The sequence below is a fragment of the Moschus berezovskii genome, chromosome 8, assembly GCF_049115385.1.
Source record: "Moschus berezovskii isolate FMDL1 chromosome 8, NW_MosBer_1.0, whole genome shotgun sequence".
Lineage (NCBI taxonomy): Eukaryota > Metazoa > Chordata > Mammalia > Artiodactyla > Moschidae > Moschus > Moschus berezovskii.
Window position 1 is genome coordinate 97,417,356 of NC_142467.1, and position 27,837 is coordinate 97,445,192.

Below are 27,837 nucleotides of genomic sequence, written 5' to 3' on the forward strand. Positions count from 1 at the left end.
TCGGCCATCTTGCATAGGACTGAAGCCTGAAAGGGAATAGTTCTGAAGGTTCGCGCTTAATGGCGGCGCAAGGTGCCTCCATCTTGGGAGTGGCGGGTTCGGCAACCCGAACAGAAAGTTCCTGAAAAATGTCCGCGAAACCCCACACCGCCTCCCCCGGTAGAGTGGGGATGGAGAGGTGGGGAGGAAAAAGGATGAGCGCGTGACTCAAAAGTACCCTCCCCCATCTTTCTGCTGACTGCTCCGCTCGGGTCCCCTGCAGGGACCGCCCCTCCGTTCAACGTCAGCCAATGAGAGTCGTAGACTGGAACGCGGGCGGTTTCCATGGGAGCGCTGGAGGGAGGCGGGGAAGGTTACCTAGCAACCGGAGATGCGGCTAGGTCCCGCCGAGCGGTCGACAAGTGCATTCCCAGAGCCCGAGGAACCTGAATTGACGGATCCTATACAGAGGCAATTCCCCTGACCCCCAGGGATCCTCGGCCTCATCCCAGTCATGACGTCTCCCCTGTGCTGGGCGGCGGCCTCCAACGCCATGCCTTCTCAGGACCAAATTTCAACCCCCTCCAAAGTCAAGGCCACTCAAGTTCAGCTCAAGCCCTACCGCTCTCGAGGCAAGGGCTTGGTGCCTGTCTGGCACTCACTTCATTCCAAGGCAGGACCCTTTCGTGCCAGCGAGGGGAAGTCCGCTGTGAACATGCAGGTGGCTGAGTTACAAAGGAAGATACAACTGTTAGGTAAGGTGGCCCCAGAGGGCCCAGAATGGTCGAGTCAACAGCCCTCTGACCTAGCAGGAGTTCTTTCACTAGCGTTCGTCCCGGTGGCCAGTATCCGGAGGCAAAAATTCATGCTTGCTTATGGTTTTCCTCATCTTATACAACTTTGCCTGAGATCAGAACCGACTGAACTGTATTTCATACTTTTACGTGTGTGCGTGCTAAGTCACTTCAGTCGTGTCTGACTCTGTGCGACCCTATGGACTGCGCCCTGCCAGGTTCCTCTGCCCATGAGATTCTCCGAGCAAGAATACTGAAATGGGTTGCCATGCCCTTCTCCAGGGGATCTTCCCAACACAGGGACCCAACCCACTTCTCTCACATCTCCTGCATTGGCAGGCGGGTTCTTTTACCACCAGTGCCACCTGGGAAGCCCCTACTTTTATGTAGTTTCAACTTTTCTATCATGTATGGGAGGATGAAGGGTACAGATTCTAGAGGCAGATTTTCTGGGTTCAAATATACTGGCTTTGCTGCTGCTGCTGCTAAGTCACTTCAGTCGTGTCCGACTCTGTGTGACCCCACAGACGGAAGCCCACCAGGCTCCCCCGTCCCTGGGATTCTCCAGACAAGAACACTGGAGTGGGTTGCCATTTCCGACATATGTTATTAATAATTTTTTGATCTTCAGGGACCAAGAATAATGTAATTGCTCTCAGTTTGTCCAGCCATTAGATGAGGATGGTAATGGTACCACCCCATAGGTAGCTGAAAAATGTAAAGTGCTTAGAACAGTGCCTGGCACAGAGTAATACTATGAAGTGTGAACCAGTGGTTCTCAATGGAATCAGGCTATTTTGTTCCCCAGAAGATATTTGGCAATGTCTGGAGACATTTTGGTTTGTCACATTGTTTGCGGCGGGGAGGGGGTGGGGGTGGGGTTACTGGCATCTGATGAGTAAAGGTCAGGGATGCTGCTCAACATCTGACGATGCACAAGGCCGTTCAACACAGCAAATAATTATCTATCTCAAACGTCAGTTGTGCCAAGGTTGGGAAATCCTGGTGTAAACGTATCACTTTGTTGTTAGGAGGTAATGTTGCATAGTGGTTGAAAGTATGCGCTGGGGAGTCTGACTGCGAACTTGAACAGTCTAATAAGCACGAGCCTTCTCATGTGTAAAATGGGTATAATATGGATATGGGTGTGTACATATTGGCACATCCTACCTGATACCTAGAAAATGATTAGTCCATCCCTGGCTTTCCAGTGGTTAAGATGCTGTGCTTCCACTGCAGAGGGTGTGGGTTTGATTCCTGGTTGGGGAACTAAGATCTCACATGCAGTGCAGTACAGAAAAATAAAAGAAAATGATTAGTCCAGCATCTCTGCGTGCCTGCTCAGTCACTCAGTTGTGTCCAACTCTTTGCAACCTCATGGACTATAGCCCACCAGCCTCCTCTATCCATGGGATTTTCCAGGCAAGAATACTGGAGCCGGTTGCCATTTCCTACTCCAGGGGATCTTCCTGGGCCAGGGTTCGAACCTATGTCTCCTGAAGCTCCTATACTGGCAGGTGGATTCTTTACCACTGAGCCATCTGGGAAGCTCCAGTCCTGCATCTAATGCATAACAAATGCTCAGAGTAAAATATTGTTCTACTGTTGATAACTACTAAAATGTCTTCCCTCTGGGAATTACCCCCCCGCCATGATGCTCTGCTTCTGCCTGCCCACCTCACATGACCCCAGAGGGTGACCGGAAGGCCTTTTATGAGAGCACCCAGTGGAACATTATGAAGAATCAGGAGACCATTAACCAGCTCCGTGAGGAGACCAGGGCACTGCAACTACAGTTGACAGACCTGCTCCAGGTGAGGTTGAAGAGGTTCCAGGGGTGGGGAGGCAGCATCCTCAGGGGATGCTCTCAAGGGGAGGGTGGCCTGAATTTGTAGTGTGACCTGGGCTCTTCTCCCTGCAGGGAGATGAGAAGGTGGTCCAGGCAGTGATTCGAGAATGGAAATCAGAGAAGCCATACCTGAAGAACAGGACAGGACAGGTTTGCCCCACTCCCATTCCTCTGACCACCTCCCTTCATTTCTAGCCTGGGTCCCCACCTGACTCCCTGACCCCCATCTCACCCTCTCCAATCCCTTCTCCACACCAGCTGCCATTAATTTATTTCTCAGTCTTTATCACACACTGACCATGTGCCTGGCATGGCGTTAGGTATTGGTTGCCATACGGTGAAAAACACAGACCTTGTCCCCACTCCCCAGAGTTCATCTTGGTGGAGAAAGCAGACACCCCCCCACCAAGAAAAGACCAATAAATGTAGAAAGAAAGTGATTTCCAATGGTGACAAGACAGAGAAATAAAACAGAGTGGCTCACTAGAGATGGATGGGGATTAGGGATTTGCCCTTTAGATTGTGAGGTGGGGATCTTTGCTTTCTCTAGGAAGGTGATATTTGAGCTGAGAAGGAGTCAGGCAAGTAATGATCTGGGGAAAAGCATTCCAGACAGATGGAACAGGAAGTGCTAAGTCCCTTGGTTAGGAACAAAGGTAGAGTGTTGGAGACACAATGGAGGTCATTGTGGCAGAATAGGAGTGAGTGAGGGGGCCTCCATAGAAGGTGAGGTTAGGGGGGTCAGCAGGGGCAGAACCTTGCATCAAGCTTTGCTGCACGAGTGCCGATTTTATACTAAGAATCAGAGAAGTAAAGGGACTTCCCTGGTGGTCCAGTGGCTAAGACTCTACACTCCCAATGCAAGGGACCTGGGTTCAATCCCTAGTCAGGCAACTAGATCCCACATACCACAGTTAAATATCCCATGTGCTGCAACTATAGACCAGGTGCAGCCAAATAAATATTAAAATAAAAAAAAGAATTAGAGAAGTGGGAAATGGGCTCTGAGGAGTCAAGAGTTAGAAGCCATGCAGAGGAAGTTATCAAAGTGAAGGATGATGCTGGCTGCAGTAGGGCAAAAGAGGCAGAAATAGGAAGAAAGATCTATCTGACACAGTCACAGCCAGCTCTTTGCGACCCCATGGCCTGTAGCCCACCAGACTCCTTTGACCATGGAATTTTCCCAGCAAGAATACTAGAGTGGGTTGCCGTTTCCTCGTCCAGGGGACCTTCCTGACCCAGGGATTGAACCCATGCATCTACTGCACTGCAGACAGATTCTTTACCACTGAGCCACCAGGACTTCTCTGGAGGAAGCTTTAAGACAGAGTAGAGAATTGCTAACAAACTGGGTGTAAGTGGGAGAGAAAAAGAGAAGATGAGGATGACATGAAGGTTTGGGCACCTGGAAGGACGAAGTTGCCATGAGCTGAGACGGGGAAGATTCAAGAAGGGCAGTTTGGGGGAAAGATCAAGGATATACTCAATTTTGGACAGATGGTTTTGAGCTTCCTGTGGAGACATCTAGAAAGCAGTGCAGATGTGGATATACGAGCCTCATGGGGGAGGCTAAATTGGGATGTCCTCAGTGTAGAGGTGGGGCTTCCCAGGTGGTGCTAGTGGTAAAGAACCCACCTGCCAATGCAGGTAGACATAAGAGACATGGGTTCGATCCCTGGGTCAGGAAGATCTCCTGGAGGAGAGCATGGCAACCCACTCCAGTATCCTTGGCTGGAGAATCCCCATGGACAGGAGAGCCTGGCAGGCTCCAGACCATAGGGTCACAAAGAGTCGGATAAGACTGAAGCAACTTAGCATGCACTCATGCAGTGTAGATGTGACTCAGAAAACCCTGAGACTGGATAGGATCAAGTGGTATGTGTGGTCAGATGAAAGAAGAGCCTCTTCAAAGGCAAAGGAGATGGGAAAGGGGAAGCCAGGGCGGTGAAGTGGAAAACCAAGGAGTGGGGCCCCTGGAAACCAGCCCCCCCAAAAAAAAAGAGAATCTGCAGGGAGAAGCGGGATCAGCCGGGTTTCAGATGCTCTACCAAGAGACGAGAGAGATGAGAACCAAGATGTGGGAGAAGGAAGGACTGGGGGGTGGGGTTCAGGCCCCTACTGTCGCTCCCCTCTCTCCAGCAAGCCCTGGAGCATCTGGACTACCGGCTGAACGAAAAGGTGAAGCAACTGAACGCTCTTCGGCACCAGCTGGGACTGCGGCAGAAGTGGCTGGAGGAGCTCCAGCTGCAGCACAGTTTGCGCGAGCTGGAGATAGCTGAGGCACAAGACAGCAACACCGAGGTGGCCAAGGTAGGGCCTGTGGGGTCTGCAGAGGCCTCGATCCTGCAGGAGGCACTGATGGGGGAAGGATCCAGCCCAGGCTTGCTTCCCTCTTGTTGTTGTTCAATTTGCTCAGGCGTGGCCGACTGTTTGAGACCTCATGGACTGCAGCACACCGGGCTTCCTTGTCCTTCACCATCTCCCCAAGTTTGCTCAAACTCTTGTCCATTGAGTCAATTATGCCATCCAAACTCATTCTCTGTCACCCCCTTCTCCTCCTGCCTTCAATCTTTCCCAGTATCAGGGTCTTTTCCAGTGAGTCTGTTCTTCACATCAGGTGACCAAAGTACTGGAGCTTCAGCACCAGTCCTTCCAATGAATATTCAGGGTTGGTTGGTTTCCTTTAGGATTGACTGGTGTGATCTCCTTGCTGTCCAAGGGACTCCCAAGAGTTTTCTCCAGCACCACAGTTCGAAAACATAAATTCTAGCCCACTCCACTGTTCTTGCCTGGAGAATCCCAGGGACGGGGGATCCTGGTGGGCTGTCGTCTATGAGGTCGCACAGTTGGACACGACTGAAGCGACTTAGCAGCAGCAGCAGGGCTCATGGAAAGATAGAGCAATCTTTCTCGAACTGGTAAAGGTCCTTTGGTAAAGGACCAGGTGTTTTGTTTTATAAGTATCCTGTCCTTTGTCCACCAGTATGTTTCCATATGCACAGTTCATATTGTGGGCTACCCACCATATAAGTTTGACAACACCAAATTGACCGAATCCCTTCTGCCTGATAAAGTCACTCCTTATGCATTTAGATATTATAGCAATGTCAGAATGCTAGGGACTTCCCTGACAGTCCAGTGGTTAAGGCTTGACGCTCCCAATGCATAGGACACCAGTTTGATCCCTGGTCAAGGATTTAAGATCCCACGTGCCACATGGCACAGCCTAAATAAATAAATATGAAAAAATAAAATGCTAAAAAGTTTCTAAAAACTGAATTTCCAACTCGTCTTGTCACAGACTGGTAAACTACTCACAGATCAGTACAAATTTCCAACCACCTGAGTAGCTCTGCCCTGGGGCCCTCCTCAGTCTCTCTACAGCTGCATCAGCCGAATAGATACATTTCTATACTTGTTCCATGTGAGTGTTGCTTTTAATAAACTTTTTCTTTAGCAAAAAAATAAAAAAGAAAACATAAATTCAGCAGTCAGCCTTCTTTATGGTCCAACTCTCACATCTGTAGTGGAAAAACCATAGCTTTGACTATACGGACCTTTGTTGGCAAAATGATGTCTCTACTTGCCTCTAGACCATGCGGAATCTGGAGAACCGCCTGGAGAAGGCCCGGATGAAGGCAGAGGAGGCTGAACACATCACCAGTGTGTACCTGCAGCTCAAGGCCTACCTACAAGTAGGGACCAGGGCGACTGGGGGTGGGTGGAGGGCAGCAAATGGGAGGGCCAGCCAAGTTAGGGACATCGGTCACAGGCTTGCCCATCTCTCACGCCCAGGAGGAGAGCCTTCACTTGGGGAACCGGCTGGACTTTATGGAGGCTGAGGTGGTGAGGACGAAACACGAGCTGGAGGAACTGCACCTAGTGAATCAGGAGGCGCTCAACGCCAGGGACATCGCCAAGGTGCCAGCCCACCGGCCCCTGGGAATCCTGTCCTGCCACTGCCATGGCCTCCTGGCCTCAGCATCTGAACCCCAGCTGCCCCGAAACCCATCCCATCTCTGTCTCAGGACCCCACAACTTGCCCCAGTTGTCTTGAGTTGGGCCTGCAGCCCTGGCCCAGAGCCCCAGTAGATGCCAACAGGTCCTGTCGTTCCCCATCCACCCTCCAGGATCAACTGCTGTATCTGGAAGAGACTGTGTTCCGAGAGCGCAAGAAGCGCGAACGCTACCTAACCGAGTGCAAGAAGCGCGCGGAGGAGAGGAAACTGCAGAACGAACGCATGGAGCGCAAGGTGGGCGCACCAGGGATACCGGGCTGAGATCCCAGCCTGCTCCTGCTTGGTCCCGGACCTGCGGGGTCCCCGCCGCTCCCCTACATTGGCCCAGGCCCTAGACCCTTCGGTGGTTCGGAAGTTTCCCCTGACTGCCCCCAGCTCCCCAGATGCCAGGGCTCCTCCCACATCCCTGACCCCGTCCTCCAGCCCTCCCTTTACTCTCCTGGGGGCCTCATCCTTCCCTGCCAAACTTGCCCGTATCCGAAATTGATCCCGCCTCTAACCGGCCCCTTACCCGACAGGCCCCGCCCCCACGCTCTTGACCCGCCCGTTGACGCTGCCTCTGAGGCCTTCCTCTAACCAAGGCCCTGCCAAGCACTCCTGACCCCTACCTGGATGTCCTTCATGCGTGCATGCCAATTGGCTTCAGTCGTGTCCGACTCTTTGCGACCCCATGGGCTGTAGCCTGCCAGGCTCCTCTGTCCATGGCATTCTCCAGGCAGGAATACTGGAGTGGGTGGCCATGCCCTCCTCCAAGGAGATCTTTCCGACCCAGAGGTGGAACCTGCCTCTCTTGTGTCTCCTGCATGGGCAGGCTGGCTCTTTACCCGTAGTGCCCTCTGGGAAGCCCTGACTTGGCCCCAAGCTTGGGCCCCACCCCCTTCCTGAACCTGGTCGGGGGATATTTTCCCAATGCCCATGGCCTCTGCCCTAAGCCCTCAGCTGAGGACTGATCCGGGCCCTGACCCCCACCCATGAGCAGACCCAGCGTGAGCACGTGCTGCTGCAGTCTGACGACACGCTCCAGGACAGCATGTACTCCAAGGAGGAGGAGCTGAAGCGGCGCTGGAGCATGTACCAGATGGAGGTGCTCTTCGGCAAGGTCAAGGACGCCACCGGCGTGGCAGAAACGCACGTGAGTGTGCCCTCAGCCCTCAAGCTCCCAGATGGCCTGAGCCGACCCTGGGAAGCCGACACACCCAGCCTTCTTTTTCCGCCTGGTCAGTTCCTCAGCGTACAAAAGACACCCCTCCCTCCTCCAGCTACTGCCCCATTTCTCTGCTACCCCTCACAGCAAAACCGACACGAGTTATCTACACTGGCCACCATCCTCTCTTCTGTTCCTATTTTTAAAAAATAATTTCGTTTATTTATTTTGGCTGTGCTGGGTCTTCACTGTTGTGTGGGCTTTTCTCTAGATGCTGGGAGCAGGGGCTACTGTCTAGTTCCGATGCCTCATGGGCTTCTCATGGCAGTGGCTTCTCGTTGCAGACCACAGGCTCGGTAGTTGCAGCCCCTGGGCTCCAGAGCACTGGCTCAGTAGTTGTGGTGCACGGGCTTAGTTGCTCTGCAGCACGTGGGATCTTCCCGGACCAGGGATGGAACCCATATCTCCTGCACTGGCAGACGGATGCTCTGCCATTGGACCACCAGGGAAGCCCCTCTCTCCTGCTCCTGCATACACTGGCGCTGACTTCTTTGGCATGTCAGCACTAGGAGAATGGGGAGTGTTGTCTCTCCTTTCCTGTATCTTCAGCCCAGCGCAATCTGGGGCCCAGTACCAGCCTCCATCCCAGAGAAGCTGGGCTCCTACTCTGGAGCCCGCACTTGGCAGCATCTTCCTCAAAATTTTCTAAGACTTTAGGTCCCCGGCTGTGAAAGTGTGAAAGTATTAGTCGCTCAGTCACATCAGACTCTTTGCAACCCCATGGACAGTAGTCTGCCAGGCTCCTCTGTCCGTGGAATTCTCCAGGCAAGAATACTGGAGTGGGTAACCATTCCCTTCTCCAGGGCATCTTCTTTATGCAGGGATCAAACTTGGGTCTCCGACATTGAAGGCAGATTTCTTTACCATCTAAGCCACCACGGAAGTCTCCGGCGGGTCAACACTAATTCCCCTGGATCCCTGTCTGATTTCTCTGTTTGGGGAGCTCTCCAACCCACCACTCATCCCATGGGGTAACCCCCAAGGAGTTCCAGGACTTGGGCGTATTGGGTCATCTGGAGCGCTGTGGCCACACATCTTTCCAGAAATTGGCCTTGGGGGCAGGTTGCTCCCATGAGCAGTCATATTTTCTCATGGGAGTGGGTGTTGTTGGCACATTGATTTTGGAAAGCAGCTGTGCTCACTGCTGTCGCTGCCCCGACATCTGATTTTGGTTGATTCATTTTCCTTATATAGACAAAGAAGGGCCTGCAAAAATCATTCGTTCGGGGTTGCACACCCTTAAGGCAGCCCTGAGTCCAAGGCTCCCAGAGTCCCAAGGCCGAGAAAGCATTGTGCAGAAGCCATCGTCAGCTCAGGCGACTTGTCCCGCGCATCCCTGGGAAAGGAGGAGCGGGACAAGCTCCTGGCTCTGACGGGTCTGTCCGGGCCCCCCCAGGCAGTGGTGCGGCGGTTCCTGGCTCAGGGTGACACCTTCACGCAGCTGGAGATGCTCAGGAGCGAGAATGAGCAGACGCTGCTGAGACTGAAGCAAGAGAAGCAGCGGCTGCAGCAGGAGCTAGAAGACCTCAAGTACTCAGGGGAGGCCCTGCTGGTGAGGTGAGGCCCCATGGTGCCCGGTGGGGGTAAGAGCGGGGCCGGTGTGGTCAACAGTGCCCCAGTGGTGGTCTCCCTACTCCCTACAGTGAGCAGAAGCGGCAGGCCGAGTTGCAGGGGCGCCTCAAGGTGGAGGAGCAGCGGCGTGCTGATGCACAGGATCAACTGGACCGAACCATGAGGGCCTTGCAAATGACCAAGGAGGGCCTGGAACACCTGGCCGGCAAGCTGAACCACATCGTAGTGGCAGGTCCCACCTACGAGGAAGGCTCACCTGGAGCCTCCCTAGATTCAAAAGGCAGTGCCACCCCACAGGTGGGGTTCCCACCCTGAAGTCCACTCCAGAGAACCCACCCCAGGCCCTGTTCAGGATATGAGAGGCCTGAACACATGGGAGACCCCAACCCACTCCCAAGTCTCCACCCCCCCATCTCAGGAGGCACCCCCTTACTACTCAAAAGGCCCAGGACTTCAGAGACCCCTGTCCCATTTCAAATCCCACCCCTGTGGGAAAGTCCCACCTAGCCTCCCCATACACACTCAAAACCTAAAAGAGACCCTGCTCCAATCCTGAAGCAGCCATAGACAAGAAAGGCCCAACCTGCTCACTGTGGAATCCTATTTCCTTTTTTTTTTTTCATTTTCACCAAAAACTTTATTGAAGAAAGTATTTACCATTTTGTTCCACTACTTTCTGCCATTTATCAGTTGTGGTTGTTTAGTCGCCCAGTCGCATCCACCTCTTTTGCGACCCCATGGACTTTAGCCTGCCAGGCTCCTCTATCCATGGGATTTCCCAGGCAAGAATACTGGAATGGGTTGCCATTCCTTTCTCCAAGAGTCTCACTTCTTAAGAAGGTCTTCTGGCAATGGCCTCTCTCCAGTTAATATCCCAGCCTGCCCTCTCACTAAAAGGCTCCCCATCCCCTCCACCGTCCCCCCGCCTATCCCTTGGCTTGGGTCTCTGGAGTTCAGAGCCGTTGCCTCACAAGCATGGCCCTTGACGGCAGTGTCCCTACCCCACAGAGGTTAGCACCACTCCTGTGGATGGCCCCTAACTTCAAAGCCCTGCCCCCTGGGTGGGGCCTCCCAGAGGCCCCGCCCCTCCCGACTCATCCGGCTCCGCCCCCAGTCGCAGGAGACCGGAGGCTCTGTCGGAAAGGTGTTGGATCCCAAGGTGGATGACTATCTGCCCAACCTGCTCGGCCTGGTAGAGGAAAAGCTGTTGAAGCTACATTCCCAACTCGAGAACCACAACGTGCCGGAGTTGCTGCGCCACATCGCTGACCGCGAGGTGCCCATTCAGCCAGGGGCTGGGGCGGCAAAGGAGGGGTCGGGGCAACCCCCTGGAGGCCAGGGAGGAGGCTGATGGGCCCGGAATGGGCCTTAGGAACAACAGGTGAGGTTCAAGGAGCCAGGGATGAGCCGGGAGAGTTACTAGAGGTAACTCTGATAACCTGGTAACTAGGCAGGCCAGAGGTCAAGGCCGCAGGGTGACGGGGCGGGAGGTGAGGGGGTGGGAATCTGGGGTCTGCTCTCTAGAGGACAAAAGGTGGGACCTAGAGACCAGGGGCGGGCCTGGGGGGTATCAGGGTGCATGCTGAGAACAAATGATGGGGCTGCACCCAAGGAAAACTTACTAGAGTGGGCAGAATTTCCCTGAGCATCCAGTGGTTAGCGCCCTCCACTTCCAATGCAAAGGGCGCGGGTTCGATCTCTGATTGGGGAATTGGATACCACACGCCGCATGGCACGACCCCTCTCAAAAAAAAAAGAGGCAGAGGAGTGGGTAGAGGTGTTGAATAGAGTCGGGGTACATCTCAGAGGGGGAGGAGGAGGGGGCACGGACCTCGCTGCACCCCCTGCCAACTCACACACATCTGTCCTGCTCCCTCCTCCCCCTAGTTCTACGCCACCCTCGAGGGAAAACTGCCGTCGTACAACACCCGCATCGCCCTGCCTGTCGCCGGTCACAAGGACAAGTTCTTTGGTCAGTACGGGCAGGGAAAGGGGGCGAGGCTGGGAGCCCAAGCAGTGCATCGGGAGGTGGTCAGGGGCCGGACATATAGGGCCCAGGTGGGGATGGGGTGGTAAGGCCGGGGAGAGAAGTCTGACCCGGGAATGGAAATCTCGATCCCCTCCTCGCCCGACGCAGACGAGGAGGAGAGTGAGGAAGATGACAGCGACGTGGTGACCCGTGCGGCGCTCAAGATGCGTTCCCAGAAATTAATCGAATCCCGCAGCAAGAGGCGTGGTCGCTCGCGGAGGTCCTAGACGCGCGCTCGCGCCCGCCTTGCGTTTCCGGGCCCCTGCCGCGGGGTCCACGGGGCCCCTTTAGGGGTTCAACGCAGCCCGGACAGGGGAGCGGAGCTGGCAAGCGATGCCCAGAGTGAAGAAGGGGGCTGGGCCGCCGGATGTTCCCACAGTAAATTTCCCCAGGCTGGTCCGCGCCGGTCTCGGAATCGCGCAATAAAGGTCACCGACCAGCCCCTTGAGTATTCGCCTCTCCTTGATCCTGCACTGCCCCATAGACGGCTGCCTCTCAAATCCAGGGTCACAGCCTCAGCCGCCTCCGACCCAGGAATGATGATTCCCAGGGTTCAGGACACAGATTGGTCTCCTCCACGCCTCCAGAGAAGCGAGATACCGCCACACCTGGGGCAGACCAGCCCTCCCCATCTGAGCAAGGGGACTCCCCTCCTGAGGACGCAGACCTGTCCTTGTTAGCTCTACACACTAACTCCCCCACACCTGGGGACACAAAAAAAATACCCCTCCCCTGGTGGGGAGAGGTGTCCTTTCTCCGGGGCTCAGATTCACACACGTTTATCGGGAGAACCCGTACCGCTTCCCAGGAGCCTGGGTTGGGCGCTGGGGTCCGGCAGGGGCGTCCGAGAACTGTGGGTCCACTCCGCCCGCCCCCGCACGGCCCATCCGCCCCGCCCCGCCCCGCCGGCCCAGTGCCCCGCCACTGCTCCCCCAGCCAGCCCTTCCGCCTCACTCAGCCGTGCAGTAGAGCGGGCCGAGCGCGGACCATGGAGCGAACAGCAGCGGGCAAGGAGCTCGCCCTGGTAAGGGGACCTGGGGTCCTAGGACCCTGCATCCCTGTCGACCCCAGGGTCCAGAAACTCCAGGCTCCCAACCGTCCCCTTGGACTCTCCACAAATTAGGCTCCTTGGAACAGCCTGGAGGGTTCCTACCTCGGGCCTCTGGGCCCCTGACCTAGTGAAATGGCTGGTTCCTTTTAGGGGGGGGAGTCTCTGAACGCATCTATGGGAGAGATCATAGACAGACTCCGTGAGACTGGACACTGGGAGGTCCCCAAAGTGCCACCCCATCCTTCCAAGGACCAGAGAGGAGGGTACCCGCGGCGCCAAGGGATTTCCCTGAGCCTAGGCCGGGAAGGGAGGATGAAACGAGGACTCAGGCTTGAGTCCACTGGAGAGGTGGGCAGTGGTCCCGGGACACTTCCCTTCGCCGCGTTCCGAGCCTGCCTCCGTGTCCAGGCGCCGCTGCAGGACTGGGGAGAGGAGACCGAGGACGGCGCGGTGTACAGTGTCTCCCTGCGGAGGCAGCGCAGTCAGCGTTCGAGTCCGGGGGCAGGGCCCCGGGGCACCCAGGTGGGGAAGGGATAGGAGGCTGGGGCGGGGCGGAAGGCGACCAGGTGAGGGCGGGGCTGAATGGAGGGGCGGGACTGGGGCCCGTAGGAGGGGCGGGGCTTAGAGGCGACCTGGTAAGGATGGAGTGGGGTCTAGGGGCGGCCAGGTGAGTGGGGAGATGAGGAAGCGGGGCCAGGTGAGACCGCGGTGCCCAGCAGGACCTGGGGACTGAACTGGATGGCTGGATTTAGGTAAGCCAGGTTTAGTGGGGCGGAGCTGGAGAGGGAGGAGGGGTCTTTAGAAGCGGCCGGGCAAGGGCAAGGTGGGGTGGAGAGCACGGGAACGCGCCAGTGAAGCGAGGCAGGAGAGCTGAGAGCAGCCTGGGGGTAGGGATGGGGGTTTGGGGGTTTGGGGTGCCAGGTGAATAGAGCAGAGGGCGGGGCGTAGCCTTGGCGATGAGGCTGTTCCGGCGGGTTTCGGGTGTCGTTTGTGCATGGTACAGAATAATGAACTAAGGGAGCGGGATACACAGGAATAGACAGGGTCAGATGCAATACCGGTGCTCCCCAAAGACACATTGGAGATGGGTGCCGGGGCCCATTCCTCTGTGTCTCATTGCGGTCCCCCTGACCCGCAGGCCCCCAGCCCCGCAGCCGATACTTTCCTTCATTACCGCACCAGCAAGGTGCGGGCGCTGAGGGCGGCGCGGCTGGAGCGGCTAGTGCGGGAGTTGGTGTCCGGAGACCCCGAGCAGGACCCAGGCTTCGTGCCCGCCTTCCTGGCCACCCACCGGGCCTTCGTGCCTACTGGCCGCGTGCTGGGCCTCCTCCTGCCGCCACCGGCACCGCCCCTCCCTCCGGGGTCAGTACCAACGGGAGATTCTCCAGTGCCCACCCCAGACTCTCACCTGGATGCTCGATCTACTCTCTCTGGACCCCTCCCCCTCCCCCCAGAACCTTCCTCCTAAGTCCTCTCCAGCCCCGCCCTTCTTCACCTGATTTGGGTGTGGGGGTGTCTTTCCAGGGTAGAAATCAAGAAAACAGAGGGAAGAGATCTGACTTTCAACAAGAACTTGAGGTTTGCCTCCAATAGGGTGGGGGCGGGCGGGGGGAGGGCAGAGGTCAAAGATCGGATCTGAAATGTAGGAGCTCCTGGAGTCTGGAAATGTGGGATGGGCTCTGAGGTCCCACCCCTCTTGGCCAGGGCTGTGGTGTCAGTGCTGGGCTCATGGCTGCGGGACCACCCTCAGGATTTCTGGGACCCCCCTGCCCACTCGGACCTAGGCAGTGTTTGCAACTTTCTGGGCTGGGCAGCTCCATCAGGGGCTGAGGCCCGGGAAGCTGAAAAGCTGCTGGGAGATTTCCTGAAGGAGGCTGAGGCAGAGCAGAAAGAAGAGGAGCAGTCCCAGACACGGGCAGGTGAGCAGACTGGGGGCGTGATAGTGTCCTGAGCAGGCATTCTCCCTATTCTCCCTCCCCCAGGGATATTCTCCCCCCTGGAAGATCTACAGATCTTTGGCAAGGTCCTTAGCCTTGTCTGAGCCTCAGTTTCCCCACCCGTAAAATGGGGATAATAACCCAGTATTGTCATTTATCCCTCACCTCCCCCACCCAACACATGACAGCTATAAAGATATTCCATCATGGGGTCAGGATATCTTGTGATTTTGGCTACAAATCATCCTATTGCTACCTGCCTTGGGAGCCACAGAGACCTGGGTTCAAATCCCAGTTCTGCCATTTGCTGACTGTGCAACCTTGAATAAGTCACTTCACCTCTCTGAGCCTGTTTCCTTCAGAATGGGGGCAATGATAGTACTTACCACATTGGTTTCTTCGTTCATTCAGCAAATAAACTGTGGATCGGAGCTCCCTGTTCACTGGGGAAAACAATTAGTGGGCAAGTAAATAAGTAATGAGGGCTTTGCAGGCAGATTCTTTACTGTCTGAGCCACCAGGGAAGCCCAAAGAAGGCTTGGCAAATAGTGTTATTTTCATTACTGTTGGATGTCAGCAAACAATCTGGCCTTTAATAGAAAAGTTTGCCAAGTATTTCCTGGAGGTCCAGTGGTTAATACATTGCACTTGTGTGCAGGGATGCAGGTTCAATCCCTGGTCAGGGAACTAAGATCCCACATGCTAAGCTTGCCATCTTCTGTTGTAGAAAGCTTTGGAAGGAAGGAAAAATATTCTCATACTTCATTCAAACCTTTGTTCAATTGTCACCTGCTCAGATGTGCATTCTCAGATCTCCTCCCAACAAATACAGCCTCCCACTCTGAGTCCTCCTACCTGCCTTATTTTTCTTCATAAAATCCATTGGCCACATCCCCAACTCTGACCCCAGAGTCAGTTACAAGATGGATTTGTTTATTGAATAATTGCATCCTGCTTATAAAATATCATCTTTCACCCATCTGTGTTTGAGCTGATCCCTATCACAAAAGCTTCACAATCCTAATCCATTCTTTAATCTTTAGACTAAACTGGCCACATTTCTCTCTGCTTTACAAAGTAGCAGCCACTTCTCTCCCCTAGAGACAAAGTCTCAGCTATTTAAATATGTTTTATACCTTCGGCTTCTCTCTTGGTTACTAAATATCTTTCTTCCTTTGCCTTCAAGATTTCTCCAGCCTATTCCAAGTCATCCAAGCTGCACAGACTAGTGAGGTAGCCACTAGCCCCATGTGGCTATTGAAGTTGAAGTTAATTAACATTAAATAAAAATTAGAATCAGTTCTTTGGTCACACTAGCCACATTTCTAGTGCTCAGTAACCACATCGGGCAGCACAGGTAGAAAATATTTTCACCACTGCAAAAAAATTCTATTGAAAAGGCTACCCTAAACTGTGAGTGTTTGAGGTCAGAGAAGAAAATGAACATTTATTGAATGCCAAGTGTATGCCAGGCTCTGGGAACTTTAACATCTTTATTTGGGGGTTACTTTTTACCATGATTTCAAACACATACGGAAATAGAGAAGAGTAGTGTAAAGAACACTCAAACACCCCTTACTCATTTTCAACAATTATCAATTTAAAAATATTTATTTATTTGGCTGCACAGGGTCTTAGTTGTGGCACGCAGAATCTTCAGTCTTGCTTGGGGCATGCGAGATCTTTAGTTGTGTCAGGTACACTCTTAGTTGAGGCATGTAGGATCTTGTTCTCTGACCAGAGGTCGAACACAGACCCCTGCATTGGGAGTGCAGAATCTTAGCCATTGGACCACCAGGGAAGTCCCTTCTATGCTCACTTTTAAAAACTTCTATTTTGCAATACCACCTGTCTTAATATGAAATGAAAGACAGATAATTAAATGAACTTACACCAATAATTCAAAAATAATAATATATTGCAACAGTAATAGGAAGGAAAAATAAGACAAAAGCAATTTACACAACAATGTTGGTATGTCAGTGTCTGGGCATGCCTCACTGGAAGACATAATGAAGTTGTCCTGTGCCTTCACCTGCCATAACATCACAGTGAATATGGAAACCACAGACTAATGCAGGGGAGTGTATCAATGACAAAGATGCTGTAGCATAGATGTTAGTGATGTCGATTTTCAAAATGATGAACAACACTTGCAATTTCCATAGAAAACAAAGTCCAGGCTCTCACAGTCCTTACATTCCTGGAGCCAAAATAATTAGTGTTTATAAGCAAGACTGGGCTTCCCAGGCATCTCGATAGTAAATAATCCGTCTGCCAATTCAGGAGACACAGGTTCAATCCCTGGGTTGGAAAGATACCCTGGAGAAAGAAACGGCAACCCACTCCAATATTCTTGCCTGGGAAATCCCATGGGCAAAAGGAGCCTGGCGGGCTATGGTCCACGGGGTTACAAAAGAGTTGGACACGCTGAGTGACTAAATAATAACATGAGCAAGATAGTTGGGTTCTAGGTGCAGATTATTGTAAACAGGTTTTTTAAGGACACAAATTTCTTGGAGGGACATTTGGAGGCTGGGTGTTAACGATTCTTCACTATGCATGTCTGGATTTCCAAAGTGTCCCCTAGGGGGCGCCACCATTGACCACCCCCTCCACCTTGAGAATAATCATTCATATTTATTGAGTGTTTTATAGAAGTCTGGTATGCGTGATCTCATTTGATTTTTTAAAAAATCCATACTTTTGATGAGTTAATAATGAATTAATGTTTTCACACTTGGACACTTTGAAAAAATAAATCCAGATGAAACCAAGGCACAGACAGGTTAAAGGCTTGTTTTAATTCACACAGCTAGCCCAGTGGATCAATTTGAATTCGAGCTTGGGACATTAAGACAATGTCCAACCTTCCCTTAACCACAAGGTTGGGCTTCCCTGGTGGCTCAGTGGTAAAGACTCTGCCTGCCAAGGCAGGAGATGTAAGAGACAAGGGTTTGATCCCTGGGTGGGGAAGATCTGAAGAAGGGAATGTCTGCCCACTCCAGTATTCTTGACTGGAGAAACCCGTGGACAGAGGAGCTTGGTGGCCTATAGTCGGACTGAGCGTTTAAGCTCACCTAGTCAATGCTCCCTCAGGACCCCCTGGGACTGCCCAGATCCTCTGCCCAGACTCCCCGGTGGGCTGCCTGGAAGACGAGGAGGGCCTCGTGTGGGAAGGCCCTGAGCTTCTGGACTTCAGTGTAGACGACGTGGCGGAGCAGCTGACCCTGATGGATGTGGTGAGTATCAGAGCCGTCCCGCGCAGGCAGGGGCTGGGATAGGGGACGGGTAGCCGGTGGCGGTGGAGAAGGCAATGGCAAGCCACTCCAGTACACTTGCCTGGAAAATCCCATGGATGGAGGAGCCTGGTAGGCTGCAGTCCGTGGGGTCGCTAAGGGTCGGACACGACTGAGCGACTTCACTTTCACTTTTCACTTTCACACATTGGAGAAGGAAATGGCAACCCACTCCAGTGTTCTTGACTGGAGAATCCCAGGGACAGGGGAGCCTGGTGGGCTTCCGTCTATGGAGTCACACAGTGTCGGACACGACTGAAGTGACTTAGCAGCAGCAGCAGCGGGTGGCGGAGGAGGAAGAAGGAGTTGGGGGAGGTCCCTCAGAGCTCAGATTCCACCCTCCTCCACCGCCTGCTCAGGAGCTCTTCTCGCGCCTGCGGCCCTTCGAGTGCCTGGGCTCCGTGTGGTCGCAGCGGGACCGGCCGGGGGCCACAAGCATCGCTCCCACTGTGCGCGCCACCGTGACCCAGTTCAACACAGTGACCGGCTGCGTGCTGGGCTCGGTGCTCGGGGAACCGGGCCTGGCCGCCCCGCAGAGGGCGCAGCGGCTGGAGAAGTGGATCCGCATAGCTCAGGTGCGTCTCTGGCGGGAGCGCGGGGGCAGGGCATGCACGGGGCCGAGGCTCAGTGAGAGAGGCTGGGAGGTGCCTAAGGGAAAGTCCAGCACGTGGCCTTGAGCCGCGGAGGGTTCAGTTCAGTTCAGTCGCTCAGTCGTGTACGACCCTTGGCGACCCCATGGAATGCAGCACGCCAGGCTTCCCTGTCCATCACCAACTCCCTGCGCTTGCTCATCGCATCTTGTCGACCCCTTCTCCTCCTGTCTTCAATCTTTCCCAGCAACAGGGTCTTTTCTAATGAGTCAGTTCTTCTCATCAGATGGCCCAAATATTGTAGCTTCAGCATGTACTTCCAATGAATTCAGGACTGATTTCCTTCAGGACTGACTGGTTTGACCTCCTTGCAGTCCAAGGGACTGTCAAGAGTGGCCGAGAGTACCCCGTGCTGGTTGAGGAATAAGGATGGGATGATGGGCTTCTATTGTAGCTCAGCTGGATGTGCTTCATTGTAGCTCAATCTGCCTACAGTGCAGGAGACCCTGGTTTGGCTCCTGGGCTGGGAAGATCCCCTGGAGAAGAAAATGGCAATCCACTCCAGTATTCTTGCCTGGAGAACCCCCATGGACTGAGTGTCCATGGGGTCACAGAGAGTCAGACAGGAGTGCGACTAAGCCGCCACCACAAGGATGGGATGGGGGTACTGGGGAAGGCGTAGGCTTGGTACCAAGCCTAGAAAAGGAGGCGGAGGTCTGGAAAGAGCCCGGTGGAGGTGGGGCAGGGGCCTCTGGGTAGAGAGGAAGAGTAGAACCGGGGCCTGGGAAAAGGAGTGGGGGTGAGGCAAGGCAAGGGGACTAGAGGCTGACACCTGGAGTGAGGCTTAGGTTGAGGAGGAGGAGTCTGAGCTAGGAGAGGTGCTATGGGTCCAGTCTAGGGCCCAGGGAGAAGTAAGGAGTGGGAACCCAGAAAGCCAAGGTCAGACAAAGGGTACGGAGAGGTAGGTGCGGGAGGAGGCTGAATCCGGGTAGCTTGTCAGATGTGGCGTGAGATGTAAGGGTCTGACCTGGGCTCACAAGTCACGGGATCAAAGGTGGATCATACTTGGGGATCAGGCAGGCTTGAGGTGTGACCAGTACCCCCTCCACCCCATCCCCCCAGCGCTGCCGGGAACTGCGGAACTTCTCCTCTCTGCGCGCCATCCTGTCCGCCCTGCAGTCTAACCCCATCTACAGGCTGAAGCGCAGCTGGGGCGCCGTGAGCCGGTGACCAGGGACTGGGGGTGGGGGCGCTGCGGTGGGGCCTCTTGCCCACCGGGCCTCCCTGCTCTGACTCTTCCCGCGGCCACCCCTGACTCCTCTCCTGTCCTGCCCAGGGAACCGTTATCCACTTTCAGGAAACTTGCCCAGATTTTCTCCGATGAGAACAACCATCTGAGCAGCAGAGAGATTCTCTCCCAGGTACAGACGGGTGAGGCCCCGCGGACCCCAGGCCCAGGAAAGGGGCGCTGCTTGTCCTTGTCATAGCAGTGTCTTTCCCCGTACCTCTCGAGAATGCCTTCCTCCTGTCTGCAGGCAGCCGTGTGTTTTTACTGCCTCTGCTGCCCTCATCAGAGTTCACACTTGACTGCTGCCTTATTTATTCCTTCAACAAATACCAGAAGCTACAGTGAAAAGGTCACTGAAGGTCAGAGTCACAGCGGAGAGTGAAAAAAAAAAATTGTGTAAGGACTTGACTTTGATAAGCAAACAAAACAAACAAAAAAATGTGTGCCAATGATTCTGGCTTACTGCAGGCAAGATTTAGGTTCTGACTGCAATTAGGTGCTGGTTCGTGGGGGTGAATCCAGAGTAGAGACTTCCCTGGTGGTCTGATGGTTAAGACTCTGAGCTCCTGACTCTGGACATGGGTTCAATCCCTGGTCGGGGAACTAAGATCGCACATACTGCAGCACAGTCAAAAAAATGCAGAATAGATGGCACTGGAAGTCTGTTCTTTTGCCAAGAACGTTCTTTCCACGCCTCTGCAGGTGTCTCCCCAAATGTTCCCACCTCTGAGAGGCCCTCCCTATATCCACCACACCTCCACTCTGCCCCCAGTGCCCTTATCTCTGCCTGTCCTTAGATTACACATCTGACTTGGTTGTTGCTGTTTCACCATGGCTGATGTCTGCTCTATGAGGCCAGAAATTTTGTCTGTTTTGTTCCCTGCTGCCTCCCCAGCACTCCAAACAGTGCCTGGCCCAGAGAAGGTGATCAGTAAATAAAGTGAACAAATGTCTCAAATAAGGATGAGAGCTCAAGGAACTCTGCATTAAGCACATAGTGTGTGCCAGGCAGTTGCCAGGAGGCTCAGCCACGAAGACACAAACACACTCTCCTCCCCTTGGAGGGCTTCAGGCCCCAGATGGGAACACACACAATTTAGTAATTACCCCAGCAATTATATCACAAATTACCAGGCAGAACAATGCTGTGAAAGCAAAGTTGAGGTCATTGCTTGGGAGGGGTCGCCAGGTACAAGGATTCTCACCTGTGTTATAGGCCAGCCTTGGGGTCCACGGCATCCACAAGCCCCATCTCTCATCATCCCCTGTGGGGCCTGCCCCCTGCTGCTTATCTGCTCTCTCCTCCTCCCTGTTCACTTTCCCTTGGGTATGGCTGTGATGGAGGTATCTTCCCTGAGGGAGGGGTCAAAGAGACCCCAGGACTGCTCAGTCCTCTTCCCTCTCAGTTCAGTTCAGTCACTCAGTCACGTCCAACTCTTTGCGACCCCATGGACTGCAGCACGCCAGGCTTCCCTGTCCATCACCAAATCCCGGAGCTTGCTCAAACTCATGTCCATTGAGTCAGTGATGCCATCCAACCATCTCATCTTCTGTCATACCCTTCTCCTCCTGCCCTCAATTTTTCCCAGCACCAGGGTCTTTTCTAATGAGTCAGTTCTTAGCATCAGGTGGCCAAAGTATTGGAGCTTCAGCTTCAGCATGAATATTAAGGACTGATTTCCTTTAGGATTGATTGGTTTGATCTCCCTGCAGTCCAAGGGACTCTCAAGAGTCTTCTCTAACACCACAGTTAAAAAGCATCAGTTCTTCGGCGCTCAGTTTTCTTTATGGGCCAACTCTCACATCCATACATGACTACTGGAAAAACCACAGCTTTGACTAGACAGACCTTTGTTGGCAAAGTAATGTCTCTGCTTTTTAATATGCTATCTAGGTTTGTCATAGCTTTTCTTCCAAGGAGCAAGCGTCTTTTCATTTCATGACTGCAGTCACCATCTGCAGTGATTTTGGAGCCTAAGAAAATAAAGTCTCACTGTTTCCAGGAGGCAATTCAGGGGCCCCAAGAGGAGGATGCCCCCACAGGAAGCCCGTCCTTGGTGAGTGATGTGGTTTGAGATGAGACAAGTGGGATGCTGCGCAGGGGTTGGAGCCTGATGGGGTCACCGATGGCTGACACTGACTGGAGCTCTGGGGGCCACAGAAACTGCCCCCAGGTACCGTCCCCTACCTTGGCACCTTTCTCACGGACCTGGTAATGCTGGATACCGCCCTGCCGGATATGCTGAAGGTCTGAGCCCTGACTCTTGACTCCTTACCCTCAGCACAGTGGGCCTCCTGACCTCTCACCCTTGACCTTGCCCATGTTCCCTGACCCCAGCCACCTTAGTGCATGGGGCTCCTCATATCCCAGCCCCTGACCATGATCCTTGACCCTTGACCCCTGACCTTGGAGTCTGAACTGTCTCCAGTTCAGACAAAGTTTGCCCCCAGGGGGATCTCATCAACTTTGAGAAGAGGAGGAAGGTAAGGGGGAGCTGTGGTGGGCGGGGATGGAGGTGCGGAGGGGGTCCAGGGTTGGGGCAGAGCATGGGCGGAGGTCTCAGAGGCCGCCCTCTCAGGAGTGGGAGATCCTGGCCCGCATCCAGCAGCTGCAGAGACGCTGTCAGAGCTACTGCCTGAGCCCCCGCCCGCCCATCCTGGCCGCCCTGCGTGCCCAGCACAAGCTCAGTGAGGAACAGAGGTGACAACCTGTGGCCTGGTCTGACAGAACCCCCCCAACCCTGACACTAATCCTGGATGACACCCCGGATCTGCCTACCCCATGCACCTCCCCAGCTCCTCCTGAGATCCCCTCCTGAGCCTTCACCTCACCCCCTGCCAGCCTGTCACCTGACATTGTCTCCAGCCCAGTCAAGGGCCCCAGTTGCCCTCTGACCCCAAATTTTGACCTCATCTGACTTTCTTTTCTTTCTTTTCTATCTCTTTATTTCTGGCTGTGCTGGATCGTCATGGCTGCTTGGGCTTTTCTGTGGTTGCAGCGAGTGTGGTTCCTCTCTGTCTCTGATGCACCGAGTTCTCGTTGTAGCGGCTTCTTTTGCTGTGGAGCATGGGCTCTAGGCACACGGGCTTTAGTACTTGTGGCTCCTGGACTCTAGAGCACAGGGCCAGTAGTTGTGATGCCTGGGCTCAGTTGTTCCACAGCCTGTGGGATCTTCCCAGACCAAGGATGGAACCAGGGTCTCCTGCATTGGCAGGCAGATTCTTTACCACTGAGCCACCAGGGAAGCCCTCATCTGACTTTCAGACTTCAGCGTTTAATGTGTAGCTAGCTGTTCCACTCAACCATCCTATCTTTTCTCTTCTCCACCTCTGGCCCTATCTGACCCGTGATCCCCCTCTGACTCTCTGAGCCCAATCGTTGACCCCCAGTTCTAAGCAACTGACTCCAACTTTGACATATATCTGACTTATGACCCTCAGTCAGTTGACCCCAATTCAACTGTACTAACTCATTCTATTGGATCCATGACGCTAATCATTGACCCCAGTGATTATCTGACCTTTAACTCTATCCTTGACCCAGTTTGACCCCTCAGTCCCACTCTGTGAATCCCTGTGTGTCCTGCTAACCAAGCCATCTCATCTAATCACTGATAAGACCCTGAAACTGAAATATCCACATTTATCACCCTGATCTTGACATTGGGTGCCTAATTCCTGGCTGTACCCTCCCTCTACCCACACACACACCCAAAACCCAGCTTCTAACTGAATCTAATTCATTTCTCAACCCACCCATCCATCCGCATGTTGACCCCTCAGCTACCGTATCTCCCGGGTCATTGAGCCACCAGCCTCCTCCTGCCCCAGTTCTCCACGCATCCGACGGCAAATCAGCCTGACCAAGCGCCTCAGTGCGTGAGTCGCAGGGAGTATGTGGCGGGTGACGTGGGCAGGGATGGGATCTGCTCCCAGGTCTGGGTTTGGTCTTCGCCTCATCCCATTACCTATTTTCAGGAAGCTGTCCCGGGAGAGAGTTTCATCCCCTGGTGGAAGTCCTGGGGATCCCTCATCCTCCACCTCAAGGTGAGCATCCCATCTGATGAAGGGACTGGAGATGGGTCAGAGTTCAGGGCAGCCACCCCACTTCAGACTGTGTCTCCCCCAGTCTGTCCCCAGCATCCCCTCCATCCAGTCCTAGAACCAAGGAGACTCCTACAGGCAGTCCTCCAGCCTCTCCAGGGCCCCAGAGCCCCAGCACCAAGGTACCAAGACTGTGTGTACATGTGGGACTGTGGGCACCCAGGGCTGTTGTGTGTGTGTGTGTGTGTGTGTGTGCAGGCGCACACACAGGATTTCACAGCCAGGTATGTGCACAGGAGACCGTGAACACAGTTGACTCAGCACTCTGAGCGTATGTCTGGGAAACTGCATGCATCTCCATGGACCCACTTAAGGGACTGTCCATCACTTACGCTCAGATCTGGACAAGAGCTTCCACTTACCCACAAGGCACTCTGGGGTGCAGTCACTGCTTTTGTAAGGATATGTGTTTTCCCAGGAATGGGCTCCCCTGGCGGCTCAGCAGAAAAGAATCCACTTGCGATGCAGGAAACACATGAGACACATGTTCGATCCCTGGGTGGGGAAGCTCCCCTGGAGGAGGGCGTGGCGACCTGCTCCAGTCTTCTTGCCTGGAGAATCCCATGGACAGAGGAGCCTGGCAGGCTGCAGGCCACGGGGTCGCAAAGAGTTGGACACGACTTAGCACAAACACAGGAATTTGCATACCTGGAGGGGAAATGCTGGCACGAATAGCCATAGTATACGTGGGCCCTGTGCAGGGCTTTTCGTGTTCATGGACTTGTGCCCATCCAACAGTTGTGAGCAAACGTGGGCACTCACTGCTCTCAGGTTACACTGGGTTTCTTGTGTGTGAACACGAGTCACAGGTGAATTCCTATAACAGCATGAAGGTCTGTATGTGATGGGATGGCATAGATGTGGGCTTGTGTATGTATCCTAATTGCACGTCCCCAGGCTCGAGGTATGCAGGAAGATGTGTTGAATACAGTGAGGGAGGGGCCTCGTGCTCTCCCCAGCTCAGCCCCCACCCCTGCTGTCTACAGCTGCCCCTGAGCCCGGACCTGCCAGGCCCTTGGCCCCTGGCCCTGCCCTTGAGTGGCCCTCATATCTCCCTCCCCGGGCAGCAGGGCTCAGAGGCCCGCGTCATCCGGGTCAGCATCGACAACGACCATGGCAATCTGTATCGGAGCATCTTGGTGAGGAGCTGAGCCTGAGACCTGCTGGGGACAGCCTTGCCCTTGGGGCTTGGGTGGTTATCCCTTACCTCCCACCCTCTCTTTCCAGCTCACTAGTCAGGACAAGGCCCCCAGCGTGGTCCAGCGAGCCTTGGAAAAACACAATGTGGCCCAGCCCTGGGCCCGGGACTATCAGCTCTTCCAAGTCCTTCCTGGGGACAGGGGTGAGCAAGGACAGCTTGGAGCCTGGGCTAAGGGGCAGCTGGCTGGGGAGGATGGCAGGCTGACCAGGGTGGTTCTGGAACAGAGTAGGGGTGAGATGCAGCAGGGTGGGGTTGAGAGGAGAAAAATATTGGCGCCTCCCTGAGGTGGGACCATGAGGTTGTCCTGTGTGAGGGAAGGGGCACCAAAAGTGTCTTCCTAGGATTTATGGGGAAATGAGATTGTCTGGGAACCAGTGGGAGAGGGAGTATAGAAGGTCTTCTGGGCTTCAATATGTAGAATTGTGAGGTTGTTTGGGCTCAACCTTGTGGAGCCCAAGCCTGAAGGGGGGGTCTGGGCTTGGATCTGAGGGGAAATGAGTTTGTCCAAGTTTGGTATGGGGACTCTGAAGTTACTTGAACTTGAGGAGGGCCACGTGGTACTGAAATTCAGGGTAGGAAACGAGATTGTTCAGTGTAAAGTGAGTAGAAAGTTAGGGAACTATATTGAATATCCTGTGACAAACCATAATTGAATATGTAAAAGCATATATGTGGGCTTCCATGGTGGCTCAGGTGGTCAAGAATCTGCCTCAGTGCAAGAGACCCAGGTTCGATCCCTGGGTTGGGAAGATCCCCTGGAGAAGGGAATGGCAACCCACTCCAGTATTCTTGCCTGGAGAATCCCATGGACAGAGGAGCCTGGCGGGCACAGTCCACAGGGCTGCAACACAGCTAAGCGACTAACAGTTTCACTTTTTCCACATATATGTATATGTATGAATAACTGAGTCACTTTGCTGCACAGGAGAAAGTAGCAACACATTGTAGATCAACTGCACTTCAATTAAATGGTTTTAAGAAATGAAAAATATATATATATAAAGGAGGGAGAGGCAAGACATTGACATGCTAGGGAATTCCCTGGCAGTCCAGTGATTAGGACTCCACACTTTCACTGCTAGGGGCCTGGGTTCGATCGCTGGTTGGGGAACTAAGATCCTGCAAACTGTGTGGTGCAGCCAAAAGAAAAAAAAAAAAAAAGACTGACATGCTAAAGGGATATATGAGGTGTTCACATGACAAGTGTGAGGGTTGTACAGTCTGGAAGTGGGAAGTCAGAAGTTGTCCTAGTTCATGGTGAGAGCAGCATGAACTTGGCTGGGAGCTGGCTGCAGAGGAGAAGGTGGGGTGAGCAGGAAGTTGATTGGGGTGGGAGGCCTGACTTTGCTCAGGCTTCTAGTGCAGGTTGTCTAGGCTTCAGGGGAAATAGGAGGAGGTTGCCCAGGTTCACGGTGGGGGAGACATGAGGTTGTGCAGGCTTGGAGTGGGAAGTTGTCTCGATTTCCAATGAGAGGGGAATGAGGTTGGCTTAGCACTGGCTGAAGGGATCCAAGATTGTTCTGGTTGCGTGGTGAGTGGTAGAAGGTCCCCTAGGTCCTTTGTAGGGGAAGTGCCATGTTGTGTGGGCCTTTCACCATCTTCTCCATGCTTGGCCAGAGCTCCTGATTCCTGACAACGCCAATGTGTTCTATGCCATGAGCCCCGCCGCCCCTGGAGACTTTGTGCTGCGACGGAAGGAGGGGGCCCAGCATACAACCTCAGTCTCCCTACCCCGTCCTCCAGGATATGAGCCTCATGGACAGCAAGGGGTCTGGCTTCTATCACCAGGAGGCGGGGAGGGGGCTCCTCTATGAAAAGCTCCAATTCCCCAGTAGAGGTCATTGTGCTCCATACCCTGTAACCCGCCCAATTTTACTGGACCTCACTCCTCTGACCCTCTTGGCACCAGATCCCTATTCCAAAGACACCAGCCCATGGGGTGGCTGGTGGAGAGCATCATCTTATAGAAAGGGGTGGGGTGTCAGGGGTCAGATCCTCCCCCAGAGAATCCTTGTAACTATTGGAGACACACCAAAAGTGACAAAAATGGATGAAAATAGTAACCAAAGTTATAAAACAGGAGTCAGTCTTGTTTGTTCTATGCCTGTGCCCCAAGTCTACTCTTCATTAGGATAAAAATTTAAATAAGAAAAGAAGGGTTTCCCTGGTGACTCAGTAGTAAAGAACCCGCCTGCCAACACAGGAGACACGGGATCCATCCCTGGTCTGGGAAGATCCCACATGCTGTGGAGCAGCTAAGCCCGTGTGCCACAGCTATTGAGCCTGTGCTTTAGAGCCTGGGAACCACAACTGCTGAGCCCATGTGCTGCAATGCTGAAGTCTTCAAGCTCTCGAGCCTGTGTTCCACAACAAGAGAAGCCGCCACAGTGAGAAGGCTGCACACCGTAGCTAAAGAGCAGCCCCCACCTGCTGCTTAAAGAAAACCCTGTGCAGCAATGAGGACCCAGCACATCCAAAAACAAATAAATAAAAATTAAAAAAGAAAACAAAAACCAAGAGCCCTAAGAAAGGGGTTGAGTGAGGCGTGGCTGACACCAGCAGGGGGTGGGGGTGGGGTTCTGTCACAAACAGAGGGTTCAGAACTCTGTCCCTCAACATTGTTGGGGTAATATAATTCTTTCCTGCTGTGTATATGGAAGAGGGAAGACATGAAATTCCATCAGAACCTGAGACAAATAACATCATCATGTGAAACACAATCATAACAACAATAATACCCAGTCATGAACTCCCACTCTGCTAAACATCAACTATGGGCTTTATCCAACTGTATTAATAAGGGTTCTTGCTTTTTCAAGTGGTCAAAAACCCAGTTCAAACAGGTATGGGCACAAAAACAGAAATGAATGCACCTGTAATTGAAAAGTTGCATGGGCTTCAGGCACTGTTGGATCCAGGGA

The 27,837-nt window shown here is 53.7% G+C and overlaps 2 protein-coding genes across 2 annotated transcripts; both read left to right on the forward strand.

The window, feature by feature from the left end:
* Window positions 1–26: 26 nt before the first annotated feature.
* Window positions 27–11,954, forward strand: ODAD3 (outer dynein arm docking complex subunit 3). The gene is made up of 13 exons (XM_055430568.2): window positions 27–734; window positions 2,466–2,587; window positions 2,695–2,772; window positions 4,762–4,932; window positions 6,216–6,317; window positions 6,418–6,543; window positions 6,753–6,875; window positions 7,621–7,773; window positions 9,242–9,402; window positions 9,489–9,714; window positions 10,532–10,693; window positions 11,305–11,389; window positions 11,555–11,954. The coding sequence occupies exons 1-13, from the start codon at window positions 494–496 to the stop codon at window positions 11,671–11,673; spliced, it is 1,869 nt and encodes a 622-aa protein (XP_055286543.2). The 5' UTR covers window positions 27–493; the 3' UTR covers window positions 11,674–11,954.
* A 443-nt stretch (window positions 11,955–12,397) lies between these two features.
* Window positions 12,398–26,998, forward strand: RGL3 (ral guanine nucleotide dissociation stimulator like 3). Its single transcript, XM_055430921.2, has 19 exons — window positions 12,398–12,470; window positions 12,906–13,019; window positions 13,636–13,859; window positions 14,022–14,075; window positions 14,202–14,416; window positions 17,534–17,676; window positions 18,093–18,308; window positions 19,446–19,549; window positions 19,660–19,744; window positions 21,615–21,668; window positions 21,773–21,859; window positions 22,063–22,095; window positions 22,191–22,312; window positions 23,395–23,490; window positions 23,590–23,658; window positions 23,741–23,837; window positions 24,702–24,854; window positions 24,943–25,057; window positions 26,534–26,998. Exons 1-19 carry the CDS (start codon window positions 12,435–12,437, stop codon window positions 26,728–26,730), a joined length of 2,214 nt encoding a protein of 737 aa, XP_055286896.2. The 5' UTR covers window positions 12,398–12,434; the 3' UTR covers window positions 26,731–26,998.
* The last annotated feature ends 839 nt before the right edge of the window (window positions 26,999–27,837 follow it).